The sequence below is a fragment of the Felis catus genome, chromosome B4, assembly GCF_018350175.1.
Source record: "Felis catus isolate Fca126 chromosome B4, F.catus_Fca126_mat1.0, whole genome shotgun sequence".
Taxonomy (NCBI): Eukaryota; Metazoa; Chordata; class Mammalia; order Carnivora; family Felidae; genus Felis; species Felis catus.
In genome coordinates, this window is record NC_058374.1 from 76,823,126 (window position 1) to 76,848,808 (window position 25,683).

Below are 25,683 nucleotides of genomic sequence, written 5' to 3' on the forward strand. Positions count from 1 at the left end.
GAAGGAGACAGCGCGGGGAGGGGGACGCTGGGGGCAGACACCCTCCCGCGCGCGCGCGCGCGCGCGCACACACACACCTCACACATAGTCACACACAAGCCATAGGGCCTCACAGGCAGAGAGACGGCTCCGGGACCGGAGGGAGGCAGAGCCGCCGAGAGCGGCCGGGAGGAGGGGGCGAGGCAGCGGGGGGAGCCCTCGGTCCCGCTCCTGCGTCCGGGGGCCCCGCGCTCACACCGGCCCAGAGACACCCTCGCAGACACCCGTAGGCGCGCACGCGCACCCTCTCCCCTCCCCCTCCGCCTTCCCTCCCGCCGCCTCCCGGCCGGACGATGGATCCCTGCAGATCCCGGGGCTGAGAGCACCGCGCACCGCGCCGAGCCCGGGCGGACCGAGCCGAGGCGAGCGAGCGAGCGCGCGCGGGCGGGCGGACAGAGCCGAGCGGAGCCGGGCCGGGCGGGCCGCTCCCTGCAGGGCTCTGCGCGGCGTGCCGCGGCAGCCGCGGGCTCCGGCTCCGGGCCATGAGCCCCTCCGCGGCTCGGCGCTGAGCCCGAGTCCGGCCCCGCGCCCCAGGACCCGCCGCCGCTTGCCGGGTTCCCGAAGCCCCCTCAGGTGGGTTTCCGATACCCCCGCCTTTGGCTGCGGGACTCCCCAGCGCCCCGAAGCCGAGACTTTCCTCCCCTCTCGCTTTTCCCCAGCTGCTGGGGCGGCTCGGTGACTGGGGAGGGGGGCGGGGGCCGAGCAGGGGATCTGGCTGCGTCGAGAAGCTGGACTGGTGGGGGGGTTGCGTCCGGGGCGGGGACAGCTAGCTGTCATAGGGAACCGTGCCTCCCCCCCCCCCCATGCATCCACCTCCGGCTGCCCTCCACCCCCCACCCCAAATAGACACACACATAGCCTGCGCGGTTAGGAGAACTGGAGACGCCCGCAGGTGAGGACTCGGGCTGGGCCCCTCCCCACCTCGCGGGGCGGGGGGGTGGTTAGCCCAGGTTTAGCTCAGCCAGATGAAAGCTCAGTCCTGGGGACACCCTTGGCCAGGAGCTCCTGACCCTGGGTTCTGTCCATCTGGGGGAGTTTTCGTCTCTAGGATGGGGTGGACATTCCTGTCCCAGAGTGACCCCACATCTGGAGGGAACTCCTGTGCCTGCCTGTGGAAATATTGGGACTTCCCTCTCGCCCTCCAATGACTATATCTGGGGTCTCCCCTGGCCTGGGAAGCTTTCCTGGGAGGGCATTCTCTTGGCCTGAGCTGACCCCTGTGCCCCCGCATTTGGAGGAACCCTCTTCTACGAGTGTGTCCCTTGGCCGGCCACCTCTGGGCTCACACACAGAGGGAAGTCTCCTGCCCCAGGGGCAGTGACCTCTGGTGACGGGGATTCCGAATGGGCACACGTGCAGGGCCCCCCAGGTATACTCTCATCTCAGGACAATAACAGCCTCCCCACCCCCCTTCCCCAGGACCCCCTCGGCCAGGATGGAACTGAAGGCCGAGGAGGAAGAGGTGGGTGGCGTCCAGCCGGTGAGCATCCAGGCCTTCGCCAGCAGCTCCACGCTGCACGGCCTGGCCCACATCTTCTCCTACGAACGGCTGTCTCTGAAGCGGGCGCTCTGGGCCCTGTGCTTCCTGGGCTCGCTGGCTGTGCTGCTGTGTGTGTGCACCGAGCGAGTGCAGTACTACTTCCACTACCACCACGTCACCAAGCTCGATGAGGTGGCTGCCTCCCAGCTCACCTTCCCCGCCGTCACGCTGTGCAATCTCAACGAGTTCCGCTTCAGCCAAGTCTCCAAGAATGACCTGTACCACGCTGGGGAGCTGCTGGCCCTGCTCAACAACAGGTGGGCGGCTCCCACCCATCCGCTAGCCGGGCTCCTTGGAGTTGCATGCATCCCAGCTCCCGGATACCCCTATCAGGGGGCTCGCCTCTCCAAACCTGCTGTAAAGCCCGGACAACCCTGTCCTCTAGGCCCCCCCAAGCCTGCCACTCACAGCAAAGGAATTGGGGTGCTGCTGAGCACGCAGTTGAGAGAGCCCAACCTCTGATCCCAGCATAGTCCCAAACAGCTCTGCCCCTGCCCAGCCTGAGCTATGAGACATTAGCACCTTCTCTGGAATGACCTCTGCCACCCTCCTGCCGCTGCGTCTTGATCTTCTCCTCTATCTTTAAAGGGTAGGGACTGTAGTATAAAGATAGTTCCTGCCTTGATGTCTCTGCCCACCTCTCCCTTACCCACGCGGCCACGGCAGATCCTACTGTCTTCTCAGACCCCGGGGTTCAGGTCCTCTGGACACACCCAGCTCTCCTGTGCCTATGCCCAGGCCTGCTTCCCAGGGCTGATTGCTACCCTCCTCCCTCCCCGCCCCCCCCCCCCACCGAGGTTGGGTATGGGACACTGGAGGCCCAGTGGAGGGATGAATGGAAGGTCATGCTGATCCATGCGCTGCTCACCCCTGGGCTCCAGGTACGAGATACCGGACACACAGATGGCAGATGAAAAGCAGCTGGAGATACTGCAGGACAAGGCCAACTTCCGCAGCTTCAAGCCCAAGCCCTTCAACATGCGGGAATTCTATGACCGTGCAGGGCACGACATTCGAGACATGCTGCTCTCCTGCCACTTCCGGGGGGAGGTCTGCAGCGCTGAAGACTTCAAGGTGGTGAGTGAGTCCCCTGGTGTGGGGCATGAGTCAGCCCTGCCCCCAGAGGAGGAGGTTAGGAGCCAGCCGAGGGCCTCTCATCAAGCTTGCTACTCTGGGAGAGGAAGCTGTGGATCCCTGGGGTTTGCTTCTGTCCGGACGGGACTTAGTTCAGCACAGGGGCACGTGTGCTCTGTGTGAGGGCCTGAGCATCAGCCTTGTGTCCACGATGGCAGGAAAGAGGGCCTACAGTGCCTAACACACATCAGGCTGACACACGCACTCATACACACACACACACACATACACACAGACACACACACACACACACGACCTGGCATGGCTTTGACCCCGCAGCTTACCATGTGGGCTGCAGGTGTCAGAGCTGGACGAGGTGGTGGGTAAGCCTTATTATTTGAAATGAAGTCTGAGGACTATCACCTGGGAGCTTGAAAGAACTGCAGGACTTAGCTACCCCACTTCCCCTGACCAACTGAATCAGAATTTGCATTTTAGCAGGTGATTTGGACTTAAGTTTGGGAAGCACTGAGAAAACTGGGAAGTAAGGGAAGCTTTCTCTTAAATAGCCAGACAGGTAATTCTCTCTGTGCCACCCCTGTCCACACACACACACACACACACACACACATACGCACACGCACATGCACACACACGCATACACATGCACATACTGTCCGATTGGGTTCCCCCTTTGCCAGCAAGACCCACAGAGCCAGGGTCTGAGGAAGGAGAGATTATTTGGGGTACACAGTCATGGCTGAACTGGAAGTTCCCTTTGCTTTTTTTTTTCATCCCTTTGCTCCTTACAATGGAGATGCCCCCACAGACACACACACCCACCACTCCCCACAGATGGGGCTGCCTCAAAGCCAGCATCCCCAGGAGGGTTAGGGGAACTGACTTGCATCTCATGTGCCAGGTGATCCTGGGCAAGTCCTATAGATTCCTGAGCGGTTACAACCAGACAGGCTGGAAAGGGCCCAGAGGACCTGGAGCCATGTGTGAAAAACAACACCAGATGAGAGAACGATGCTTATAACCCTTCAGAATGCTTTGTAGGCTGTCCTTCAATCCCCTGGATAAACAGCCACATTATCTCTATTTTACAAATGCACAAACTGAGGCACAGAGAGGTAGAATGAGTTGCCTGAGTTCACGTAGTTGGTTAGTGACAGATTCAGGATTAGAACTCATGTCTAATCCATTAAGTTCCAATGAAGTGTGCTCTTTGTTAATATTGTTGGCCCTGGAGTCATTGTATCCATTTCCAATCCTGATCGTTGCTCTTTGAAAACCCAGCCTCCCCTAAGACCCCCTTGCTATCCATGCCTGCCCCCAATTCTCCGCTCTCAGATATTCCCTTTTCTTCCTGCCCGTTTCCCCCCCGCCGCCCCTTGCCTGCTTCCTCCCAGCATTATGGGAGCATGAACTGCATTTGCTTGTGTAGAAATGTTGGAGCTGTGGCCATGCTTGTTTTCTCCTGCTGAGGTTACACAAGGATTCCCAATTTCCTTACGCCCTGCTCTGCTGACCAGCTTCATGTGCCTTTGTCAATCCTGCCGGACAAAGGTTGCAGGACTACACTCCTTGCCGAGCCAAGCTGACGGGGAGCCTAGAATGGCACGTTAACCGCTTCCCTCTTTCCTTCCTCGAAACAGAAAAGTCCTGGATTCTCCAGAGCCTGAGACCAAAGGGTTCCCGGGGCTCACCAACTGTATACCCATGAGTGGTAGAAGCGAGCGAAGGTAGAAGTAAGGCAGAGCCTTCCTCTGTAACATACCCAGTGTACAGGCAGAAGGGACCAGCAAGAAAGAGAAAACCCATTAGCTTGAATGGCTTGTAATTCTGGACGGTGGGCAGAATACTTGGCTCAACCCGAGAAGGTGTAAAGCGGGGGTTTAATTAGTCCATAGAAAGTGTTCAGTTGAGGCTCCATTTGTCCCTCATGCCCAGAAAGATTCCAAGTGGTGATGCCGAGACACGTTCGGTTCGTGAAATTGGAGATACTGAATTGTGATCGGTCCATGTTATCTGAGGGAACAATTCTAAGTAGACAGATGGACATATGACTGGTTCGCAAAGCTCTGGAACAATCTGAGTTCTTCCTCTTGCTTGGGGTTGGGGTAAGGGGAGACACAAGAACTAGTAACCTGCAGACCCAGCACTGGCACCTCTTGGTTCTGGGTCGCCAGGGAAGACTAGGTTTTGGATGTTTCTGAGCTCATGTCAAAGACCTGACCCTGAATCTGGCCGCACCCAAACCTCTCAACCCCTCCTTCCACCCTCTCTCATAGATCTCCCTGCCCGCCTCTTTCCATGTCAGGAACTATACCACTTCCGCCAATAGGGATGTTACTACACACATGGGAGTTTGGTTGTGAATCCATGTCTGACATCTCCCCAGTGGAAAGGAAGGGCTCAGGCCCTCTCCTCCAGCTCCCTGGTACTAAGGGGCACAGACACTCCTTGCCTGATGCTCCACCTTCTCTCTCTTCTTCTTTGGTCTAATAGTTAACATCTGCCTCTCCATCCTTGCCATTCTCTGCTAGGCCAAGAGGTATGTACTTAGCCCCTGGACAGACAGGGCACTGACGGAAAGCATTTGCCTATTGGGTCAGAGCTCCGGAGAGACTGTCCTGGCATCTTCTGCTGCCTTGAAACAGAGGTTCTAACTAGGAATCCAAGCCCTGGCTCACAGTTTTTGCAAAATATAGCGTGCAGAGGTACATGTGAATTCCTCTCCTGGTTTCCAAGGGCAAAGCTTATCCAACAGTGAGAACCTTGCTCACGGGGGACAGTTCAGGGGGCATAGGAAGGGCATATTCTGGTCCCTCAAAGACCCCAGCTTCTCTAGCAGGGGTCTGCAGTGACAAGTGTTTCCCCCAGACGTGCTTCTGAATCCAGCTCAACCGTAGGGGATGGACTGGTGGTCACAGAGTGTTTGACTGGGTCCATCCCCCAGCCGTAGCTGAGTCGGCTTTGGAGAGTAGGAATACATTTGGGGAACCTGGGCTAAATCTGGGAGAAACTGATTTGGAAATTCTTTGGGACTGAAGAGGCAGAGGGCAGAGGGTAGACATTAGCGGCTCTCTCCTGAGCTACCATAAGAGCAACCAGAGACTCTCTCTCAAGGACCCTGTCTTCCCTGTCCACTTCTTTTCCTTTGAGGCGGGGTGCTTCGTTGCCAGGGCAACAGGGTCTGGGGCTCCGCTCTCTCCCACCCCAGCTCGAGGCCAGCCAGGCCACGGCAGGGCAGGGGTTCCGTGGAGGGGGACCAGGGGCGCAGCTGTCTGCCAGTGTCTGGGTGGGGGCCGGAGGGAGTGAGCACAGTCGCAGCTGGTGCCAGCCTCCAGCTGCACCTTATCTGTCCCTGGCAGTGGGAGCGCCTGTGTGGCTGGAATGCTGAGCAGCACCAGGGGAGGGGGCTGGCAGATGGCTGCCCAGTCAGCCCTATGCCACCCCCCTCCTCCAGCTGAGACCCAGAGCCTTTGCCTGGGGGAGAGAGAGTGGGGAATTCATTTCTGGACCCTGGAAGAGAAGGAAGGGGAGGGCAGAAAATGGAAATCCTTGGGGTGGGTATGCAGTGGAGATAGTATTCTCTCTCAGGTGGGGGTGGAATTGGGGGGTAAGGGATTGAGGTGCCTACAGGAGTCCCCCCCCCGCCCCGCCAGGACCCAGAGGCACAGAAATCCCCCTAAGATTCTGGAAGGGGACAGGACTCTTCTGGATCACCTAGAGGGGTAAGAAGCAGATATAAGAAGTGGGTGTAGGTGGGTGATCCTGGGACCTGGAGAGGGGAGGGAGCAGCCATCTTATAGCAAGCTGAGCCGGGGTGCAGGTCCCAGAGAGAGCCAGGGCTAGCATGGGAGCATCCTTATCCCCGACTTGGCTCTGCCCCTTCACTGACACCCCTCACACCCACACGCCCTGGCTTGCCTCATCCCCCTCCCACCGCATAGCAGCTCAGACCAGCTCAGACCTCACTGAGTCTGTTCCCGCCAGCTAGCAGGGAACGGAGGCTGCTGAGGGGAAAAGCTGCCCAGACTGCTACATAGAGAGCAGGGTCCTGAGCAACCCTGCCCGGGGGCAAAGCCCAGTGGTCTTTGTTGGGGGGGGGGGTGGTTAACGGGGAGCATGCACAGATTGCAGAGGGACCGGAGAGGCGGGGAAGTTAACTTTGGGAGGAGGACATTCCTTCCAGCCTTATCCTTCTCTCCCTCCCTCCCTCCCTCAGAAGTGCCTGAGGTTGGAGGGAGGAGACGGGAGTAGAGCCAGGTGCAAGAATCCCCGGGGACCCTGGTTGGGGTTTCTCCCTCTCTTTCCGTCTCTCTCTCGCAAACATCCTTTGGATAACGTAGTTTCCTCTCTCACCTCCGCTCCCGGTCCTTTCTTCCTCCCCTGCCATTCTTGACTCCACCCCTCTCCCAGCTAAGAGGCTACTCTAAGTTAATTGATCTCTCGGCTGTTGGCTAAAGTAATAGGGAATTGATGTAAGTAACTAAGTGCCTCTGGGGGCAGAGTCGGAAGTGCAGGGGTGGAGGGAGCACCTCCAAGCCTTGGGCCTTTCTCCTGCCCCAGCCTGCGGAAAACTCAAAGGTAGGGTCTCTGCTGCACCTGGTATGCATCCATCTGGGAAGCAGAGGGAGGCCTGCAGGGAGGTCCCGTTTCTGCTGCGGGTGGAGGTTGCTTCTGAGCATGCTTCAACTTTGGTTCATTACTGTGACAGAGCCCCTTCTAAGGGCCAGGCCCCATGCTGGGTGCCAGAGACCCAGTCCCTGCCCTCAGGGAGCTTGGAGTTAAGTGTGGTACCCAGAGAGGCTCAGAGCCTAGAGAGTGGCGACAGTAACAAAGGAAGCCTCAGGGAACAGGGAGTAATGTGACTGGTACCAGAGGACCCTCGACATCTGGGTGGAGTCCTTCCAATCTCCCCAGGCCAGCTCAGCTATTCAGAAACTCTAGGGTTTTTTTTTTTTTTTAATGTTTGTTTATTTATTCTTGAGAGAGAGAGAGAGAGAGAGAGAGAGAGAGAGCGCGAGCGAGCGAGCAGGGGAGGGGCAGAGACAGAGAGAGGGAGAGAATCCGAAGCAGGCTCCATCTGGTCTGTCAGCACAGAGCCTCACGCGGGGCTCCAATCCACGAACTGTGAGATCATGACCTGAGCTGAAGTCAGATGCTTAACTGATTGAGCCACTCAGGCACCCGAGAAACTCCACTTTCATAGAATGTGTGGTGACTCTCCACCCCCACCCCCACCCGCTGCCATCCTCCCCCAGCAGATGCACAGCTCACTGCTCTCCAGCAGGGGTCATTGTCTGCCTCCAGCCAGGCACCCTAGGCACAAGCCTGCCCTCACGGTAGGTCTGAGGTGGCTGCTCCAGGAACTTCTACCCTCTGGCTGAGAACCTCCCAGTCAGGACTCTTGTGTGAGGATTCTGGGAGGCCAAACTGGGAAGCAGACAGCAAGAATGAGAAGTGATGCCTAGTTCTGGCAGAGGGCGAGGCTGGGCATGGGGACCCCTGGGTTCTATTTTAGGCACAGTTTCATCTGGCTTCACTTCTTAGCTTCTAGGCCCAATTTCCTGTGAGGAAAGGGGGCTCTAAGGAGTTTGCTAAATTCTTCTTTGCCTGGGGGCAGCCCCTCCCTCAGCCTCTGGGACTCTCTAGCTAAGCCCATGCTGGCCCATGTGTGGAATGGATGTATGGTACTGACTTTTCTGGACACATGGATCAGACATCTTGTGGGGAAAAAAATTATATATATGTTTTTATTTATTTTTGAGAGAGAGAGTGTGTGTGAGCAGGGGAGGGGCAGGGAGAGGGGGAGACAGAGGATCCAAAGCAGGCTCTGTGCTGACAGCAATGAGCCTGATGTGGGGCTCAGACTCACAAACCGTGAGATTATGACCTGAGCTGAAGTCAGACGCTCAACCCCCTGAGCCACCCAGGTGCCCCTTCCTTGTGGAAAAGGTTAAAACGAGCACAAAAAGGCTGTGTATTCACCTTGAGGGGAAGTTCCCTTAAGAAACTCTAAGGACAGAGACTCTGGCATCCCAGGTTTTCTAAGGCCACCCCCCAGGGAAAGGGAGGACACATTGTGATTTTTCTGAGCTACTATGAGTTCTTGGAAAGAAAACCCTTTCTCACCCTTCTCATCTGCACCTCCTTGATGTGGCTGCAGTCCCGGGGGCCCTGGGAAGTGGGGCTGTGTAGCTTAGTGCTGTGTGTCTCTAATCAGTATGTCACATCATCGGGCCAGGCTGGGGACATTCCTAGGGGTGAGATGGCTGCAGTGGCCTTGACCGTGAATAGCAGTCAACTCAGCCTTCCTTATGACACATTCGCTGCATGTGGGCCCCAAGTGGGCAAGCACACATGTGCACCTCCATGGTGAGGTCTGAGGATGAGAGAATGGGGATGTAGATTAGGTGAGGTGGACGTGTGTGGATGCGCATGGGGGCACACGCCGCTCAGTGTGGTTGTGGGAGGGAGCTTGTGTGCAGGCAAACCTCTGGTTGCATGCAGAGCACATAGCAGCAAAATTAATCATCTCTTCCAGTCGAGCTTTGCAATATACAAACTCCCTTTGCTTTAGCTCATGGTCCTCAACTCTGGGAGGCAGGAAGATATTAATATCTTCACTTGAAAGATGAGGAAACTGAGGCTCAGGGATGTTAGGTGACTTGTCTGAGGTCACATAGCCAGTGAATGCCAGAGTGGGACCTTGACTTCAGATCTTCTAGATCCAGGTTCTTTGTGTGTGACTGTAGGAGCAGATGTGTGGAGCAGGGTGGTGGGGGGAGGAGGGTGTCTGGCTTCCCAGCTTGCCGTGTTCTCTAAAGAAGCAGGAGGCAGGAAGGAAAAGGGTACAAAGGAGAAGGAGCCCCAGACTCAGGTTGGCCACACCAAGTCTCTTGATTCCTCTGCCTTTTCATTGCACCACCTGGCCAAATCCCGACCTTACTAGATAGACCCACCACTGGCTTTCCTCAGGGTGGCTCTAGGGCAACCAAGCTCTACCGGAGGAAGTCACACAATAGGCCAGCTTGAAATCACCTTGTGCCCATGATCAATATCCTGAAATGGGCCTGCAGTGCCACCTGGCAACCCCATTGTATTTTCCTGGTCACCTCGCTCTTCCCAATGACTACTGCAGACTTCTCCACTCATCTCAAACAGCCGCTCTTCCTAGCCGCCCCACTCACCCTCAGCAGATGACCTTGCCTCCTGCTCCACAGAGAAGATACAAGCCTCAGAAGATAGAAGCCTCGGCCAAGAACTCGCCCTTCCTTTGGGCAGCGATCCCCAGAGGGGAGCATTCCTCTTATCTAGGCTGAAAATCTCAACCTATTCTTTCCATCTGATCTCCTACCTATATAGGACTTTTACCCTAAAGATTTTGCCTCTCCTTCTGCACTTGGTCTCTGCCTCTCCAGTGGAACCTACCTACTGACACTGAAACATGCTTATGATTCTCCCATCTAGAAATACATAGCTAAAACGACAGCTATCATTTATTGAGCACTTGCTATGTATCAGGGTTGAGGTTAAGATAAAAACCAAAACCAAAGGTCTCTCGACTCCACAGCTCCCTCCGGCTCCAGCTCGCACACTATCTCTCTGCTTCCTTTCACAGAAAAAATTCTGAAAAGTGATGTTATATATTCCACTGTCTCCATTTCCTCATCTCAAACTCCCTCTTCAATCTGCTTCAGGCTGCCATCTGCCTGCCCCCAGCACTCCACCAAAATGGTTCTAGCTGCGGCCACCAGGGACCTCCATGTGGCCAGATCCTGCAAACGTTCTTTATCCTTACTCTCTCAATAACATTCAAAAATGGTTGACCACCTCCTCTTTTTAAAACCGTTCTGTCCTGACACCCACACACTCTCGATTTTCCTCCTTTGTCTAGTTCCTCCTTCTCTGTCTCATTGCCAGTTCATTCTCTTTAACTTGGCTGTTCAATGTCAGCACTACTCAAGTCTCAATCCCCAGCTTTTCTCTTTTTATAAATCATGAGGGCACAACTTAATGGTGCAACTTGATGAATTTTTCATTAGTACATTTTTACATTGGTGTATCTTTTTTTACATACAAGATTTTATTTTATTTTTTTTTAATTTTTTTTTCAACGTTTATTTATTTTTTGGGACAGAGAGAGACAGAGCATGAACGGGGGAGGGGCAGAGAGAGAGGGAGACACAGAATCGGAAACAGGCTCCAGGCTCTGAGCCATCAGCCCAGAGCCTGACGTGGGGCTCGAACTCACGGACCGCGAGATCGTGACCTGGCTGAAGTCGGACGCTTAACCGACTGCGCCACCCAGGCACCCCAAGATTTTATTTTTAAGTAATCTCTACACCCAATGTGGGGCCCAAACCCATGACCTTGAGATCAAGAGTCACATGCCCTACCCACGCTAGCCAGGTGCCCCTGCAGTGGTGTATCTCACAATGTTATATTTTACGTATTACATCAGTCTGTACTTACATTGGCATAAAAGTGTAAAACATTTCCAGCACCTTAGAAAGTTCCTTTAGGCCCTTTCCTAGTCAATACTGTCCCATAAGAGTTAACCATTACTCTGACTTCTGTCGGGACAGATAAGTCCCACCTGTTCTTGACGTTCCTAGAGTATATGTATCCTCCATACACACTTTTGTGCTTGTCTTCTTTTGCTTTCGATTTTGTCTGTGAGATTATCTTGTTTGGTGTGGTGGTAGTTAGCTCTTTGTCAATGCTGTGTTGTATCTCATTATATAAATATACCAAGATGTGTTTATCCATTCTACTCTTGCTAGACATTTGGGTTGTTATTAGTTTTTTGGCTATTGTAAGTAAAGCTACCATGAACATTCTTGTTTATGTTTTCTGCTTGTCATAGGTACTCATTTCTTGGGTATATAACTAGGAGCTGTGGTTAAGTCACAGGTTGGGATTCTGTTTAGCTTCAGTGGATATTGACAAATCAGGCTTGTTTGCTCTTTCTTTCTTTCTTTCTTTCTTTCTTTCTTTCTTTCTTTCTTTCTTTCTTTCTTTCTTTCCTTCACTTTCTATTCTATTCTTGGGCCATCTCATCTTCACGCATGACTTCAGTCAGCATCTATACACCAGCGAGTGCCAGATGTATGCCTCAGTCTAGCTCTCTCCTCTCAGCCTCAGCACCAGTGACCAATCTCCCACTTCACATCTCTACTTGGATGTCCCCAAAGCTCCAAAAACCCAGCATGTGCAAAGCCAAATTCATCATCTTATCTCCCAAACTAGTCCTTGCCTTGTGTTCTGGCCTAGCGAGCCACCCCACCGTACAGCCACTTATGCAGACTAGAAATCATCCCTGACACTCCCATCTCCCTCACCGCCCTTAACCGGACCTGCCATTGTTGCCTCCCAAATATCCCTACCCTACTACCCTATACCAAGCCAGCCCACTACTCACCGTCTTACCTAGACCCTGCAATCGTTTCCTAACAGGTCTTCCAGCATCCCCTCCGGCCACTCCAGAGTCCTTTCTTCAAAACATGCTCTGATCACTTGAAATTCTCCCACGGTGTGCCTCCCATTGTCCTTGGACCAGAATCTTTGCTGTGGCCTTCAAAGCCCTGAGAGGTCTGGGTCCTGCATGTTCCTCCAGCCTGTTCTTACCCTGCCCTGGCTTTCCAACTACATCCTCCTCTGCTCAGCTCTCTCCTTCCGTGGTCTTCAGGGCCTTTGCATGACTCTGCTCTCTGGAATACTCTTTCTCCCTGCCTCCCCCCCTACCCCCATGCAGACCTTTACCTAATTATGCCTCCTTATTCTTTAGATTGCAATTAAAACATCACTTCCTCAGAGAAACCTGCTTTGATTCCCAAGGCTGGGTCAGATCTCCCTGTCATTCACTCCCATAGAGCATATTATTTTTTTCATAGCACTTATCGTAGTTTGCGATTAAACATTTAGTTTTGCAATTTTTAGAAAATGGTGTCTGTCTCCCCCATCAGACAGTAAGTTCCACAAGGGCAAGATCCTGCTCCTTTATATATTCTTTTTTTTTTTTAAGTTTATTTATTTTGAGAGAAAGAGAGGGAATGGGGGAGGGGCAGAGAGAGAGGGAGAGAGAGAATTCCAAGGAGGCTCTGCCCTGTCAGCATGGAGCCTGATGTGGGGCTCAATCTCACGAACTGTGAGCTCATGACCTGAACTGAAACCAAGACTCAGATGCTTAACCGACTGAGCCACCCAGGTGCCCCTATGTATTCTTCACGTGTCCTCAGTATGTAGATACTCAGTAAATATTTGATGAATAAATGAACGAATGAAGAAGGAGGAAGGGATTTGGAGGGGGATGATCTAATCCTAGTCTCATGCCCATTACTTGCTCTCCATGAAACTTGAACAGATCATTGTGCCTCAGTTTCCTCATTTGTCGGGGGGGGGGGGTGAAGTTACTCAAACCTGCTTAATTCACTAGGTTGTATAAGGATCCCATGAGATATTAATTGAAGAGCGTGAAACATTGTACAGATGTTGAGGGCGAGGGAGTTTAGAAAGACATGCGGAGAAAGTCAGAAACCACTGAGTCGCCGCACACAGCTTAAGAGCGGTGCTGGGTAGGGGATGACACAGGGAAGGGTTGCATCCTTGGACAGAGGGTTCAGAATCGAGTGCTGCCCTACCTGCGTTCTGCTTGGCCACTTCTCCTGGGGCCTCTGTGTGTGCTTGGGGCGGGGGGGGAGGGGCGCGGTCTGTGTGTGCTGCTTGATACTTTCCTTACCTCCCATTACTGTGAAAATTTTGGATTTGTCTACTGGAATAAGATGTGGTAGCAGAGAATGTTAGAGGATGGAGGAGGGAAGAAATGTGGTTGGTGTGTATGTGTGTGTGTGTGTGTGTGTGTGTGTGTGTGTGTGTGTCTTTGTTGCCCCACAAGGCAGCTGTGTGTAGTGATGTGTAGGTGTGCAGTGTGGGTCTTTGTGTTGGTGTGGGGGAAGAAGTGTCCTGCCATGCTGAATTTGCCGTCCTCTGAAGCTGCTGTGTGTGCGCGTGCCCTTCTCTCTAGTGAAGCCTCGTGGTGGAAGTGGCTGTCCCCTGTCTTGGTGTCTTCCCTCTGGAAGTCTAACCTACCTCTCCGGCCAGAAGTCTGAAGGAGGGGAACAATGCCCTCTAGTGGGTGTGGGACGCACGGGCAGCTGTGGCTTCCCCACCCTCACCCCAGGCCTAGAACTTACCTCTGAAACACACATCCTGAGGACAGGCAAAGCCTTCTAGAAGCTGAGGTCTGGGAGGGGGGTGCCCAGGTGGAGAAAATGCACACGGGACCAGAAACAGAAAAGGAACCCATGAATTCATACAGAAGAAGCCTGAGGACCACAGCCGAAGGGGGTTGGAGGGCGGTAATCTTTCTTCTCATGTCTTGAGTGACCTCTCTGGTTGCCCTGGGTGTTCCTGGTCTTCTTGGTTCTAGTTTCTTAACATGGTCCCTGGGTCTTGCTCTTTCATTTTCACGGTCTCTGTCTTCAAGAAGCTGTTGGTCACTGCTCATGCCTGAAGGGGCTTGAGCAGATTTGGACCCCTCATTCTGTGTCCTGAGTGGGTACTAACTTTGTCCTGTGCAATCAGGGAAGGCTTCTTGGAGGAAGTAACATGTGAGTAAGGTCTTGAAAAATGAGTAGAAATTCTCCAGATGGAGTCTAGGGAAAGCATGGAGCTGTGGATGAGCCTTGTGTGTATGCAGAATGGGAGAAGGGCATGGTGGCTAGGCACTAGACTGCTGTGGAAGGTTGGGGAAGGGAGGCTGGAAGGTAAGTTGCAAAGGCCTCATAGCTCCTCTTGCGATGGAGGTGATTTCACCAAGAGGCACTGGGGCGTGAAGGTCTCTATGCAGGAGAATGGTCAGAATTATATAAGGTGGGGAGAAACTACTGGGAGGCAGGGGATTGGGGAGAGCAGTTGGAAAGCCATTGTTTAGGCAAGAGAGGTGGAGGCCAGTCTGAGGGCAATGGTGAAAGATGGAGATGGGCCAGAGCTCAAACACCGCTCTTCTTCTGGGGCCTCTGTGTCCCTGGCAGCAAAGCTGAGGCCAAAGGTCCTATATTAGTCAGTTCTGCTGGCATCTGGCACCCTGCCTCCAATCCCCAACACACTCCAGGGTCTCTGCATGGAAACAGAGAAGGGAAGAGGTGTGGGAGCAGGGAGGGAGGGGAGAAAAGGAGGGGGAAGGAGGTCTGAGGCTGTGTGATGGTTAAGGAAGGGCAAGGCCCAGTAGACTCATCTGACCTCCACTGCTTACCTCTGGTCCTGCAAAGGAAGGGTTAACAGGCTTCCCCTCTCTCCCTCCCTTCCACTCCTCCCCTCAGGTCACCTTCTAGGCCCTAGAGACTTGGCTTGTGGCTCAAGTTCCTCAATCATTGGCCCTGAGTAATCAGAGCGCACAGAGGGGCCAGGGGCCTGGGGGCAGAGAGTGGTAAACTGGGGGCAAGTCTCAGAGACTGAGCAGCCAGGGGTATGTATGAGGCTGAGGGTTTGGGGAACACCCCGAGTTGGTTCCTGACACTCTCCACCTGACCTAGCAGTATTCTCTGATCTCAATTTCTTCCACCTACCAGACAGAATTCCTCGAACTCCTCTCCTGGACGTTGAGGGGTGGGCAAGCTGGGAGGGGGAGTGGTGGTCTGCCAGGAAGCTTTTCAGCTGCAAGAGACAGGGTCCTCCCCCCCACTGGTGCCGGGAACTGGCCATAAATGAGTCTGTGGTCAGTGAGAGACCTCTGCTAATGGAACCTGGGCTGCCCCCCAAGCCACAGAAGGGAAAGGTGGAGGAGGGGAAAGTGACCTAAGTGTTGCTCAGCACAGGGGAGGGTGAGGACTTGAAGCTGAGCCAGAATCAGGGGAGGCAGGGGAGGATAAATGGGGTCAGGGACTGGCGGGAGGGAAATTGGAGGTCAAGGCAATGATTACAGGGGAATTAAGGGTTCAGGAAGTAACAGGGTAAATTGGGGTCAGGGCAGTGACTGAAAGGGAACTGGGGTCTTATGTGTGTATTGGGAGATGATGGGGGTATATGGTCAGTGAAATAATTGGGGGGATTATGGATCAGGGGGAGTCATGGAGGAATTAGAGGTCTGAGAGAGCCGAGAGTGCAGAGGTTCTGATATCTCAGGGAAATGGCTGCACCAGGTGAGAATGGGGGCGAGGACCCAGAATTGGGACAGGAAGACCAAGGGAGATGCTGAGGAACCGATGGGATGGCGATAGGGAGCTTGAATGTCATGGGGGAGGGGCAGGGACTGTGGCTCTGGGCTGTGGAAGCAAAGGAATCTGCTAGGTCCCATCTCACCTGGAGCCCCTAGGCTTGTCTAGGGTTTCCACTGTCTTCAACCCCCTCTGTCCTGCTGGAGCTGGTGACAGGAAAGGGGCTCCCTCCCGTCCATCAGCCTCCCTTTCCCACCGCCATCCATTATTCATCAGCCCAGAGGCCCGCCCTGTGGCAGAGCAGGCAGGTCCTCCTCCCCACGCCCCGCCCAGTCTCAGCCCCATCTCAGCCACACTGCCACGAAGGCCCTGGCAGAGAAGGACAGCTGGCTGGCGGGGCGGAGGAGACCTGGCAGAAGGTCTGGGTGGCTGGCTCTGCCGGACCCTGCCTGAGATCACATCTGTCTCTCCCTTCACCTGCCAATCCCCAGTGCCAGGAAGCCCCTGGAGAAGATGCCCATCCAGATCTTCTGCTCTGTGTCATTCTCCTCTGGAGAGGAAGCCCCAGGGCCCTTGGGAGATGTTTGGGGTCCGCACCAGCGGCGGCAGCGGGACAAGTCAGAATCAGAAGAGGAGGAAGAGAAGGAAAAGGAGGCAGTGAGGAAGAAGGCTAGAGAGGGGGATTCGCCCATGGATTTGGTGGCCTTTGCCAACAGCTGCACCCTGCATGGCACCAGCCACATCTTCGTGGAGGGGGGTCCAGGGCCGAGGCAGGCCCTGTGGGCAGTGGCCTTTGTTCTGGCACTGGGTGCCTTCTTGTGCCAGGTAGGGGACCGCGTTGCCTATTACCTCAGCTACCCGCACGTGACTCTGCTAGACGAGGTGGCCACCACGGAGCTGGCCTTCCCGGCGGTCACCCTCTGCAACACTAATGCTGTGCGGCTGTCCCAGCTCAGCTACCCCGACTTGCTCTACTTGGCCCCCATGCTGGGGCTGGATGAAAGTGATGACCCTGGGGTGCCTCTGGCCCCACCGGGGCCTGAGGCCTTCTCTGGGGAGCCCTTTAACCTGCACCGCTTCTACAACCGCTCTTGCCACCGGCTGGAGGACATGCTGCTCTATTGTTCCTACTGCGGGGGGCCCTGTGGCCCTCACAACTTCTCGGTGGTGAGTGGGGGCCCGGGCCGGGCGTAGCACCCTAAGCGTGTCTGGCATGGCACACCCTGACTGTCGCCTCCTGGGGCTGGGGCTGGTGACCACCTCCCCTGCCTCACCTGGGCCACCCACACTTTATGACCTGTCTCAGAGAGACCTGGCCAGAGCTTGCCCCGGGAGCCCCAGGGTCTGGAACCGGGCTGCTATTTTCGGGTCTGTGCCGTCCTGCTCTTCCTGTTAGAATCTTGAAATTCATCTGTGCTAGTTGGTAATTAGCGGCTGCCCTGAGGCCCCTGGTGTCTCTCTGAATATTCTCCAGCATCTCTAGCCCTTTCCCAGACCTCCCTGCGATCGAGCAGGGCCTAGGACCTTTGTCTGTCTTTGGGGTCAACCTTTGGTCTGATGGTGGGTACCTATTCCTGGCCTTAACAATTTTGACTGTCACCCCTGGACTGGAGCTGGGGCAGGTATAACCTGGTCTCTGGAGGCACAGAAGAAGAGTGTGGAAGGGAGGTGAAGGGGTGGGGACAGCCCCCAACTCCACCCCACCACACCCCTTCTCAGTAAGGACCACAGCAGGGATGTCAGTGCATCCTCATGTGGTCTTTCAGTGTTCCTCCTACCGTGTGTGTGTGTGTGTGTGTGTGTGTGTGTGTGTCTGTCTGTCTGTCTGTCTGTGTATCTGAGGGAGAACAACAGACCTCCTCTAAATCCTCCCCTTCCCCTCCAGCTCTGAGTGACTAGGGATCCTTTTGCCCAGGGAAGTCTTCAGTGGGAGTCAGCCTCCTGCTTGCCCTCCCACTCTGGAATTTAGGGTCCTTGCTGAGGCACCAAGTGGCACCCCCTCCCCTCCCCAGTTCAGCTTCCAGTTCTGTCTGGCCTGACTCCTCTCCTGCCCCCTCCGGGTGCCAGATGCCTGGCCTTCCCTTCCCCCACATCTGTCCCTCCATCCCCCACCTCGTCCATAGCGCAGGAGCAGGTGGCTGTCATCAGTGTGTTGTGGACCAACCGCAGACAGGGACCTCGAGGTTTTGGCCACTGGATCTCAGGCGGGCCGGGAAATACAGGAACGTGGGATAACAAAGGGGTCAACTTAGCCACCTCTGGACCTGAGGGTAGAACACTTCTCACATAGAACCACCAGGTGGCAGCAGCAGTCCACTGGTCAACCTCACAGCCCTCAGCCCAGGCAGGGCTGGTGCTCTGGGCCACATGGGGTGCCTCACCTTCCAGATGGAGGGTAGGCATGGGTGTGCGTCTGGAGCCTGTGACTGAGTGCCACAAAACTTCCTTGTGGGGCTGGGGGATTGGGAGTTGTTGGAGTTCTGTCTCTACTTCATCTCTGGGCCTTACCCACAGAATAGAGGAGAGCACATGTTTTCTTTTCTGAATGGGGGAGGAGGCTGTTTCAGGAAGGGGAAGGGGACAGGGATTCTATTTCTTAGGAACCTCCACATACCCCCACTGCTCTGGTCTGGCCTAACACTGTCTTTCTCTTTCCCTGGGCTGTGTCTGTAGACCTTCTGACTTGCTTTGTGGACTCTGTCACCATCAAGCAGTAGTCAAAGCATACTCACCCCATTTGTGGGAACCTGGAAACATTCAGGCAAGCAGCAGGGAGAGGGCCATGAGGAATTGGTTCACTCTTCTCTCCGTGGCTGTGTGGTCAGAGCTGTGATAAGGGCTGCTCTGAGGGATGGGCTGGAGAGACTGCCCCCAGGGCTCAGATCTCCTCTGAGGCCCTCATAGTTCTGCACAAACATTGCCAAGCATACCATGCCCTGAATGCTCAGTACCAAGTCCTGGGACAGGAGATGCTGGTGCTTGGGTGAGCATGGTCCCTGGGATGGCAACTAGGTCCGCTTTCAGGTTCTGGTGATGATGGGACAACAATGGACATAAGGGGCTCCTTGCTAGAGAAAACTAAAAAGCTTCACTTGGTTTGGGGGAAGGATCTCGGGGAGAGCAAGATTTCAGATGCCTGGGGCAAAATCCAGGAAAAGAGAAATCATATCTCAGAAGGCCCCAGGATCTTGGGCCTGAGGAGGGGGCCTCAAGGAGGGAGTCTCAAGGAGGGACCAGGAGTATGGCAGTGACGGGATCCTGGTGATGGAGGTGTATATACGTCAGGGTCCCAGCAGGAAAAAGACTGCCACTCGGATAGTCTAATTGAAAAGACTTGAACAAAGGGTCTATTTACAGAGCTGTGGGCAGAGTTAAGGAAACTCTGCCTGAAGGGGCCTGAGGCACCTAGTGATAGTGGGAAGTTGTCACAATCAAGCTAAAGGGGTACAGGGAGGCAGCGGTGCTATGCGGGGAGCTCTCCTGGCGGGGTCTGTAGTTACAGGGTCTAAATCACTGCCAGAACATTTTCAGAGGGGAGAAGGGTGGGGAAGGATGAACACCCGGATCTCTTGTCTCCTTCTGCCCTCTGATCCCTTAGTGATAGCTCCCAGTGGCCATCCCGAACCCAGAGCCTGTCCAAGTGACAAAGGGGCACGGACAGCACACTCCATCAGGATCAGCTTTCCAGGGCACAGAGCAGGGCCAAGAAGGGCAGCGAATGAGTGAGAAGGAGGACAAATGGAGAATGGGCTACATAGAAGGAATCATTGCTGAGCAGCCGAGGGGTCTGGGGACAGCCCTTGGTAGGTAGGGGGCGCTGCCAGGACTCTCAGGTTCTTCACTCTGCCTTCACCAGGTCTTCACACGGTATGGAAAGTGCTACACATTCAACTCGGGCCGAGATGGGCGTCCACGGCTGAAGACCATGAAGGGTGGGACTGGCAATGGGCTGGAGATCATGCTGGACATCCAGCAGGACGAGTACCTGCCCGTATGGGGAGAGACTGGTATGTCACTTCTCTCTGAGACCCCTTCCCATGGCCCTAGTCATCAGCCTCCACCAGGGGACTCCTGAGCTCCACTGTGGGACCCGAGGCAGGACTTGGGCTCTCCTCCCTTCTTCCTAGCATCTTGCCATCTCCATCTCCGACTCTACCTGAATGCCACCCTCACAGTTCTCTGGCTCCCCCTTCCTGGCTCAGTTACTCTCCAAGGTAACCAGCCATCCCTTTCCATCAGTGGCCGCCACTCGCTCTATAAATAACTCCCTCTCTTCTTGGGCCGTCTGCCGTTAGTCTGGTCCCAGGGGGCCTTGGGGCTGAGAGACATGAGGAGAAGAGAGAAAAGGAGAGGGAGAAATAGATAGTGTCTGGGAAAGAATATGAAACGCCGAGATGCATAGCTGAAGTCAGATAAGAAAAGTATGTAGGTTGCAGGGTTCATCAGGGCAGCGTGCAGTTAGCAAACCCAAAAGGATCCTGGGGATGGGCCCCATAGACTAACCCCTCTCCCCGTCCCAGTGTGCACTGTGCTTATTCCTGGGAGAGGTGGCATGACCCCAGCTCTGAAGGAGGTTAGGGAGTCAGAAGCCTTCCCGATACACACCCCCCTCATTCCCATAGATGAGACGTCCTTCGAAGCGGGCATCAAAGTGCAGATCCACAGTCAGGATGAACCTCCCTTCATCGACCAGCTGGGCTTTGGTGTGGCCCCAGGGTTCCAGACCTTTGTGTCCTGCCAGGAGCAGCGGGTGAGAGGACCACGGGAGGCTGGTCCCAGGGTGGGGTGTTGAGGGGTCAAGATGGAGTGGTGGGCAATCAATACAGGAGGGATGGGTGAGCTAGGGTCTGGGTTTCAGTCTGACTAGTGAGAAGCATGAATGAACAGGAATGCTCTGTAAACTCTGAGACCCTCAGAGTCTGCAGAGGGAGAGGGGGCAGGACTCCTGAGTTCTGCATCTTGTCAGACAAGTCCGTCAAGGTGACTCGGGGAGAAGTCCCCACACCCCCCAGCTCCCCGGCTCTCCCAGCAGCTCATCTACCTGCCCCCGCCCTGGGGCACCTGCAAAGCTGTTACCATGGACTCGGATTTCTTCGACTCCTACAGCATAACTGCCTGCCGCATCGACTGTGAGACACGCTACCTGGTGGAGAACTGTAACTGTCGCATGGTGCACATGCCAGGTCAGGCCCCAAAGCTCCAGACACAGTCTTGGGGCCCCTCAGCCTGCATTGCCTCTCACCAGCTCCCCATGCATATCAACCACCTGCCAACACGGAAGCAAGATTAACTGGCTTCTCCCCACCACAGTTCTAGCCCCATCCATATTCCTATGGCTCTTGTCCCTCTGACCTCAATTCCTGACTGTACCCGTCAGAAAGTGTGGAAAGCATCCAAGAGGGGTGTGGACTGTGGGGTGGGTCACCTTCAGGACAGACTGGGGGCTGGCTAGTCCTGCCCTCCCACCCTCTCCTAGTTTCCAGTTTCTAGGCCCTTAATACCACCATCATCAGAAGACCCCTTTAATCTCCATCCTGCACCACTGTCTTTTCTCCTCTGTTAGGGGATGCCCCATACTGCACTCCAGAACAGTACAAGGAGTGTGCGGATCCTGCTCTGGGTGAGCGCCCCTGTCCTGGGGTAGTCTGGGGGAAGGAAGGAGCCACGTGCATGGGGGTTTCAGACCAAGTTCCCAGAAGCTTCAGATAACTCCTGGATCAGGCTTCACTTGAACTCTCTCTCCTGTGTCTGACCTCAGCAAGGCTGGGAATGGCATCTCTAGAGGCCCCTGTGAAAAATGAACCGGGCTTACCCGGGAGGGGCCCTCACCCTCTCTCGTCAACACCTCAGCTGGTTGACCCCCAAGGGCCCTGAAGCAATGAGATACAGGATTATGAAATATCCATGGGGAGGCTGGGTGAGGATCAGCACAGGGTGGGCACAGGGCAGGCACAGGGCTGAGGCAAAGGACAGGTCAGGTAAAGAGAAGGGGATCCAGGCTTCCTTTGGACAGGGCCAGGATGTTCATGTTGGGAAGGTGCTGGCCGAAGAGCCCCACTCAACTGGTGCCTCTCACCTGGTCGGGCACAGACTTCCTGGTGGAGAAGGACCAGGAATACTGTGTGTGTGAAATGCCCTGCAACCTAACCCGCTATGGCAAGGAGCTGTCCATGGTCAAGATCCCCAGCAAAGCGTCAGCCAAGTACCTGGCCAAGAAGTTCAACAAGTCTGAGCAGTACATAGGGTAAGGGCTCTAACTGTGCAGGGCAGGGCCCTTGGGCTGGGACTGTAAAGGGTATAACGGGGCTTTGAGGGGCCAGCAGACAGGAGGAGGTTGAGATAACAAGGAGAAGGCATCCAAGGAGTCTGGGGTGGGCATGGAGGGCAGATCTAGCTGGAGCAAGCAAAGGAAGCACCTCTCTTTCCTCCTTGCTTCATTCTCTATCTTCATCCGCACTGCTACAACTGGGGTCACTCCACACTTGCCAGTGTGCGGAGTGTCTTTTCATAGGTGCCATCACACTTAATCCTTACAGCAATCCTAAAAGGCAGGTACCCCCATCGACATCTCATTTTATGGACATGGAGACAGATTCAAAGAGGATAACTTGCTAAGGTCACCTAGCTAGTGAGGGACAGAGATGTGACTTGAACCTAGGTCTCCTCCCCCAACCCCTTTGCAGGGAGAACATCCTGGTGCTGGACATTTTCTTTGAAGTCCTCAACTATGAGACTATTGAGCAGAAGAAGGCCTATGAAATTGCAGGGCTCCTGGGTGAGCTGCTCATGGCACTGTCCCCTTCCCATGCCATGGGCATGGCGTGACACCCTACTACCCAAAGCAGGCTGCCTACCTCTGTCCCGCAAGTTCCTTCCTCGCCTGCCATCCCCCCGGGTCCTTTCCCCAAACTCTGTTGTCTTGGTATATAGTGGGAGGAGGGGGCTGAACCTTCTCTTAGGGCAAAGTGGTAGAGACAGGCCTGTGGGCATGAAGGGGGGACTCTTTCATAAGCCTTTGAAAATTTACCCGGAAAATGAATGTTGGGGTATTTTGTATTTTCTGAATAACACCTGTTGACTTTAGAAAAGTTTTAAAAAAAATGCAGAAAAGCACGGAGAAGAAAATAAACCCCACCAGAATCGCTTTGTGCTCCTTCTGTGCAAAGGCTGTGGATCTTTTTGCAAATACGACTTAACTGTCCCTGTCCCAGTAGGCTCTGCTGCTTCCAAGGTGTCCTGACACCACTAACCTCCCTGTGCCCCCTCCCCTGCAGGTGACATTGGAGGCCAGATGGGCCTGTTCATTGGGGCCAGCATCCTCACAGTACTGGAGCTCTTTGACTACGCCTATGAGGTAATTGTGGGTGGGCCGTCGGGGTGGGGCCACAGGCGCTGCAGGGTTCCGGCCTGCCAAACCACTCACCACCCCACCTCTGTCTCAGGTCATTAAGCACAAGCTGTGCAGAAGAGGAAAGTGCCAGAAGGAGGCCAAAAGGAGCAGCGCGGACAAGGGTGTGGCCCTTAGCCTGGATGACGTCAAAAGACATGTGAGGGAGCAAGAGAGGGGTGCCCTCCGGCCCCGCCCCTTCCCCCCCCCCCCAGCCCCAGGACCACCCCCCTCGCCACCTCTTCTCCTTTGCCTCCCCCGAGCCCCAGCACCACCTGTCGCCCTTCCGATAACCAGTCCCTGTCCTGTGCCGTTCCCCTAGAACCCGTGTGAGAGCCTCCGGGGCCATCCTGCCGGGATGACGTATGCTGCCAACATCCTACCTCACCATCCGGCCCGAGGCACTTTTGAGGACTTTACCTGCTGAGCCCCGCAGGCCACCGTACCAAAGGCCTAGGTGGGGAGGGCTAGGAGAATAAGGGGGCCCTCAGTTGCGCCCCTCCGCATCTGCCCTGGGGACTCACTCCCCCCTCCCAAGGTAGTCCCCCACTCCTGGGCAGTCCTTTCCTCTTGTCTGTGGTGAGGAAGGAGTCTTGACCATAGAGCCCTCTCCCTGCCTCTATCCCGTTCTTTTTATTTTTACTGAAACTAATCTAAAAAAAAAAAAAAACTTTAAAAAAACTAAAAAACTAAAAACTAAAAAGAGAGAATGGGGCAGGTGACCTCAGGCTGCCCCTTTCTGCTCCATGCTGCCTCCCCCAGCTCCCAGCCTGAATTATGTCTGTCTGGCTGTCTGTCATCTGACTGTCCACCTACATTCTGCTGCCACCAGTCACCAAAGCCCCTCCCAGTGGGGGGTGGAGGGGATCCTTGGGGTCTGGAATTTGGCCCCGAATCAGAGAATGTACCTTGAAGGGGAGGGCTAGTTGCGGGGGGGGGGGGGGAGGCTTCCCCAGCCTTAAGAGACCCTCTCAGCCCAGTGTCCCCCCAACCGCAAATTTCCAGGCAAGAACTAAGACCCTAGTCCCCATTCCCACCCCCTTACATGTGAAGTCTCTATCTAGGGAGTTGGGGATGGGAATACCCCGAAGAAGTGGATGATGGGGAGAAGATGTGGCCCTGGTGCTGTAGGCCACATCCTGATACCTACAAGTTCACCCCCACCCCAGAACTGCTGGAGAGAAATCCCAAGAGGTAGCACTCCTCTACTGTCCCATGAAAGATCCAGCTGGTTGGCTTCCAGCTCAGGGAGAGGGACACTGGTGCCTAACCTCACTGGTCCCTCTCCCAGGGGCCCCTGCGGAGGGCCGCATCCATAAATTTTCTTATGGAACTCTCCCAAGTCCTCTCCCCCAACTTCATTTGCTTCTCTCAACAACCTCATCTGCATTTTCTATTTCTATATGATACAGACTCTATATTGCTATATCTCTGTATATACTTTCCCCTAACTCTGTCTGTCTCTACCCCATCCCCTCTTGTCTCTAAGAACCATCCTCCCGCTCCAAGTCCCCCCTTTCTGTGTTTCTACTCCCTCCCTGGTCTCTGAATGCCTTCGCCTGTATAAAGAGTTGGACTCTCTCCCCTGGTGTCTGTACTGTGTACACACATCCCTCTGAGAAGCACAAGGAGACGACACGCGCATTGTAACCTTCGCACTGTCTCGGTGGCGACATAAAGGAAGCTGTGAATCACAAGCTCTGCCTCTTTCTGGCCTCACCCTCTGCCCCCAACCCGGGCACCCTATGCCCTTCCCGTAGCCTTAACATTCCCTCCCCTGTTTCACAATCACAAAGCCCTTTGCCTGGCTGACTGTGGCCTCCCCAGGGAAGGGATAGCTGCGGAAAGAGACCCTGCCCAGGGAGTGGAGATCTGCTCTGCACACCAAGCCAAGGGTGTCAGAGACAAGGGGAACTACGGTCTTGTAGCTGGAGAGACAGAAGTTCAGGTCCTCAGCCAGTGACCTTTCCTTCCTTCTGGGTGCCCAGCCTCCTTTCCTCACCTGATACCTAAGCCCACCACTTCTATTTTCTGGTGAGGTATGGTTTGGTAATGGTGGGGAAAAACACAGGTTTAGAGGGGAAGTTGAAAGCTCTGCTCTTCTGTCTCTCCCTTCCTATCTTAATGAGAAATGAGTGAAGTAGAGGGCCTGCCATGCCCCCTCCCCCAGGCACTCCTCCTAGGCCAGAGCCCTACCCCTTCCCAGGCCTTCTCCGCCCAACTGTCTCTTGGTCTCCAACCCCAGAACAGGACCTGTGGCAGGTCACCTGCGCACTGCCTGGAGCTAGAGAGTGAGGCTATGGGATGTTGGGGGAGCTCTTGGTTCTTAGAAGTTCCTTGGAGATCAGACCTCTCCAGAGGGAAGCAGGAACAAGGCCAAGGGGTGTGCACCGGATGGAGAACAGCAGGCAGGGCTACGGGTGACGCATGCCTCTGGTCTAATAAACTGGGTTTCAACCATCTCTTCAGTT

At 54.8% G+C, this 25,683-nt stretch overlaps 1 protein-coding gene across 4 annotated transcripts; it reads left to right on the plus strand.

Moving 5' to 3' along the window:
* ASIC1 (acid sensing ion channel subunit 1) lies at window positions 1–25,674 on the plus strand. 4 transcript variants are annotated; one of them, XM_023257031.2, is made up of 12 exons: window positions 1–612; window positions 1,459–1,836; window positions 2,461–2,656; window positions 19,682–19,832; window positions 20,448–20,575; window positions 20,855–21,008; window positions 21,389–21,445; window positions 21,916–22,069; window positions 22,509–22,600; window positions 23,100–23,179; window positions 23,268–23,372; window positions 23,535–25,674. In XM_023257031.2, exons 2-12 carry the CDS (start codon window positions 1,475–1,477, stop codon window positions 23,637–23,639), a joined length of 1,584 nt encoding a protein of 527 aa, XP_023112799.1. In that variant the 5' UTR covers window positions 1–612; window positions 1,459–1,474; the 3' UTR covers window positions 23,640–25,674. The 4 variants fall into 4 exon arrangements, with proteins under 4 accessions (XP_023112799.1, XP_023112800.1, XP_019690458.2 ...); XM_023257032.2 differs by having other exon boundaries at window positions 475–612; window positions 20,858–21,008; XM_019834899.3 differs by lacking the exons at window positions 1–612; window positions 1,459–1,836; window positions 2,461–2,656 and adding an exon at window positions 16,155–16,992.
* The last annotated feature ends 9 nt before the right edge of the window (window positions 25,675–25,683 follow it).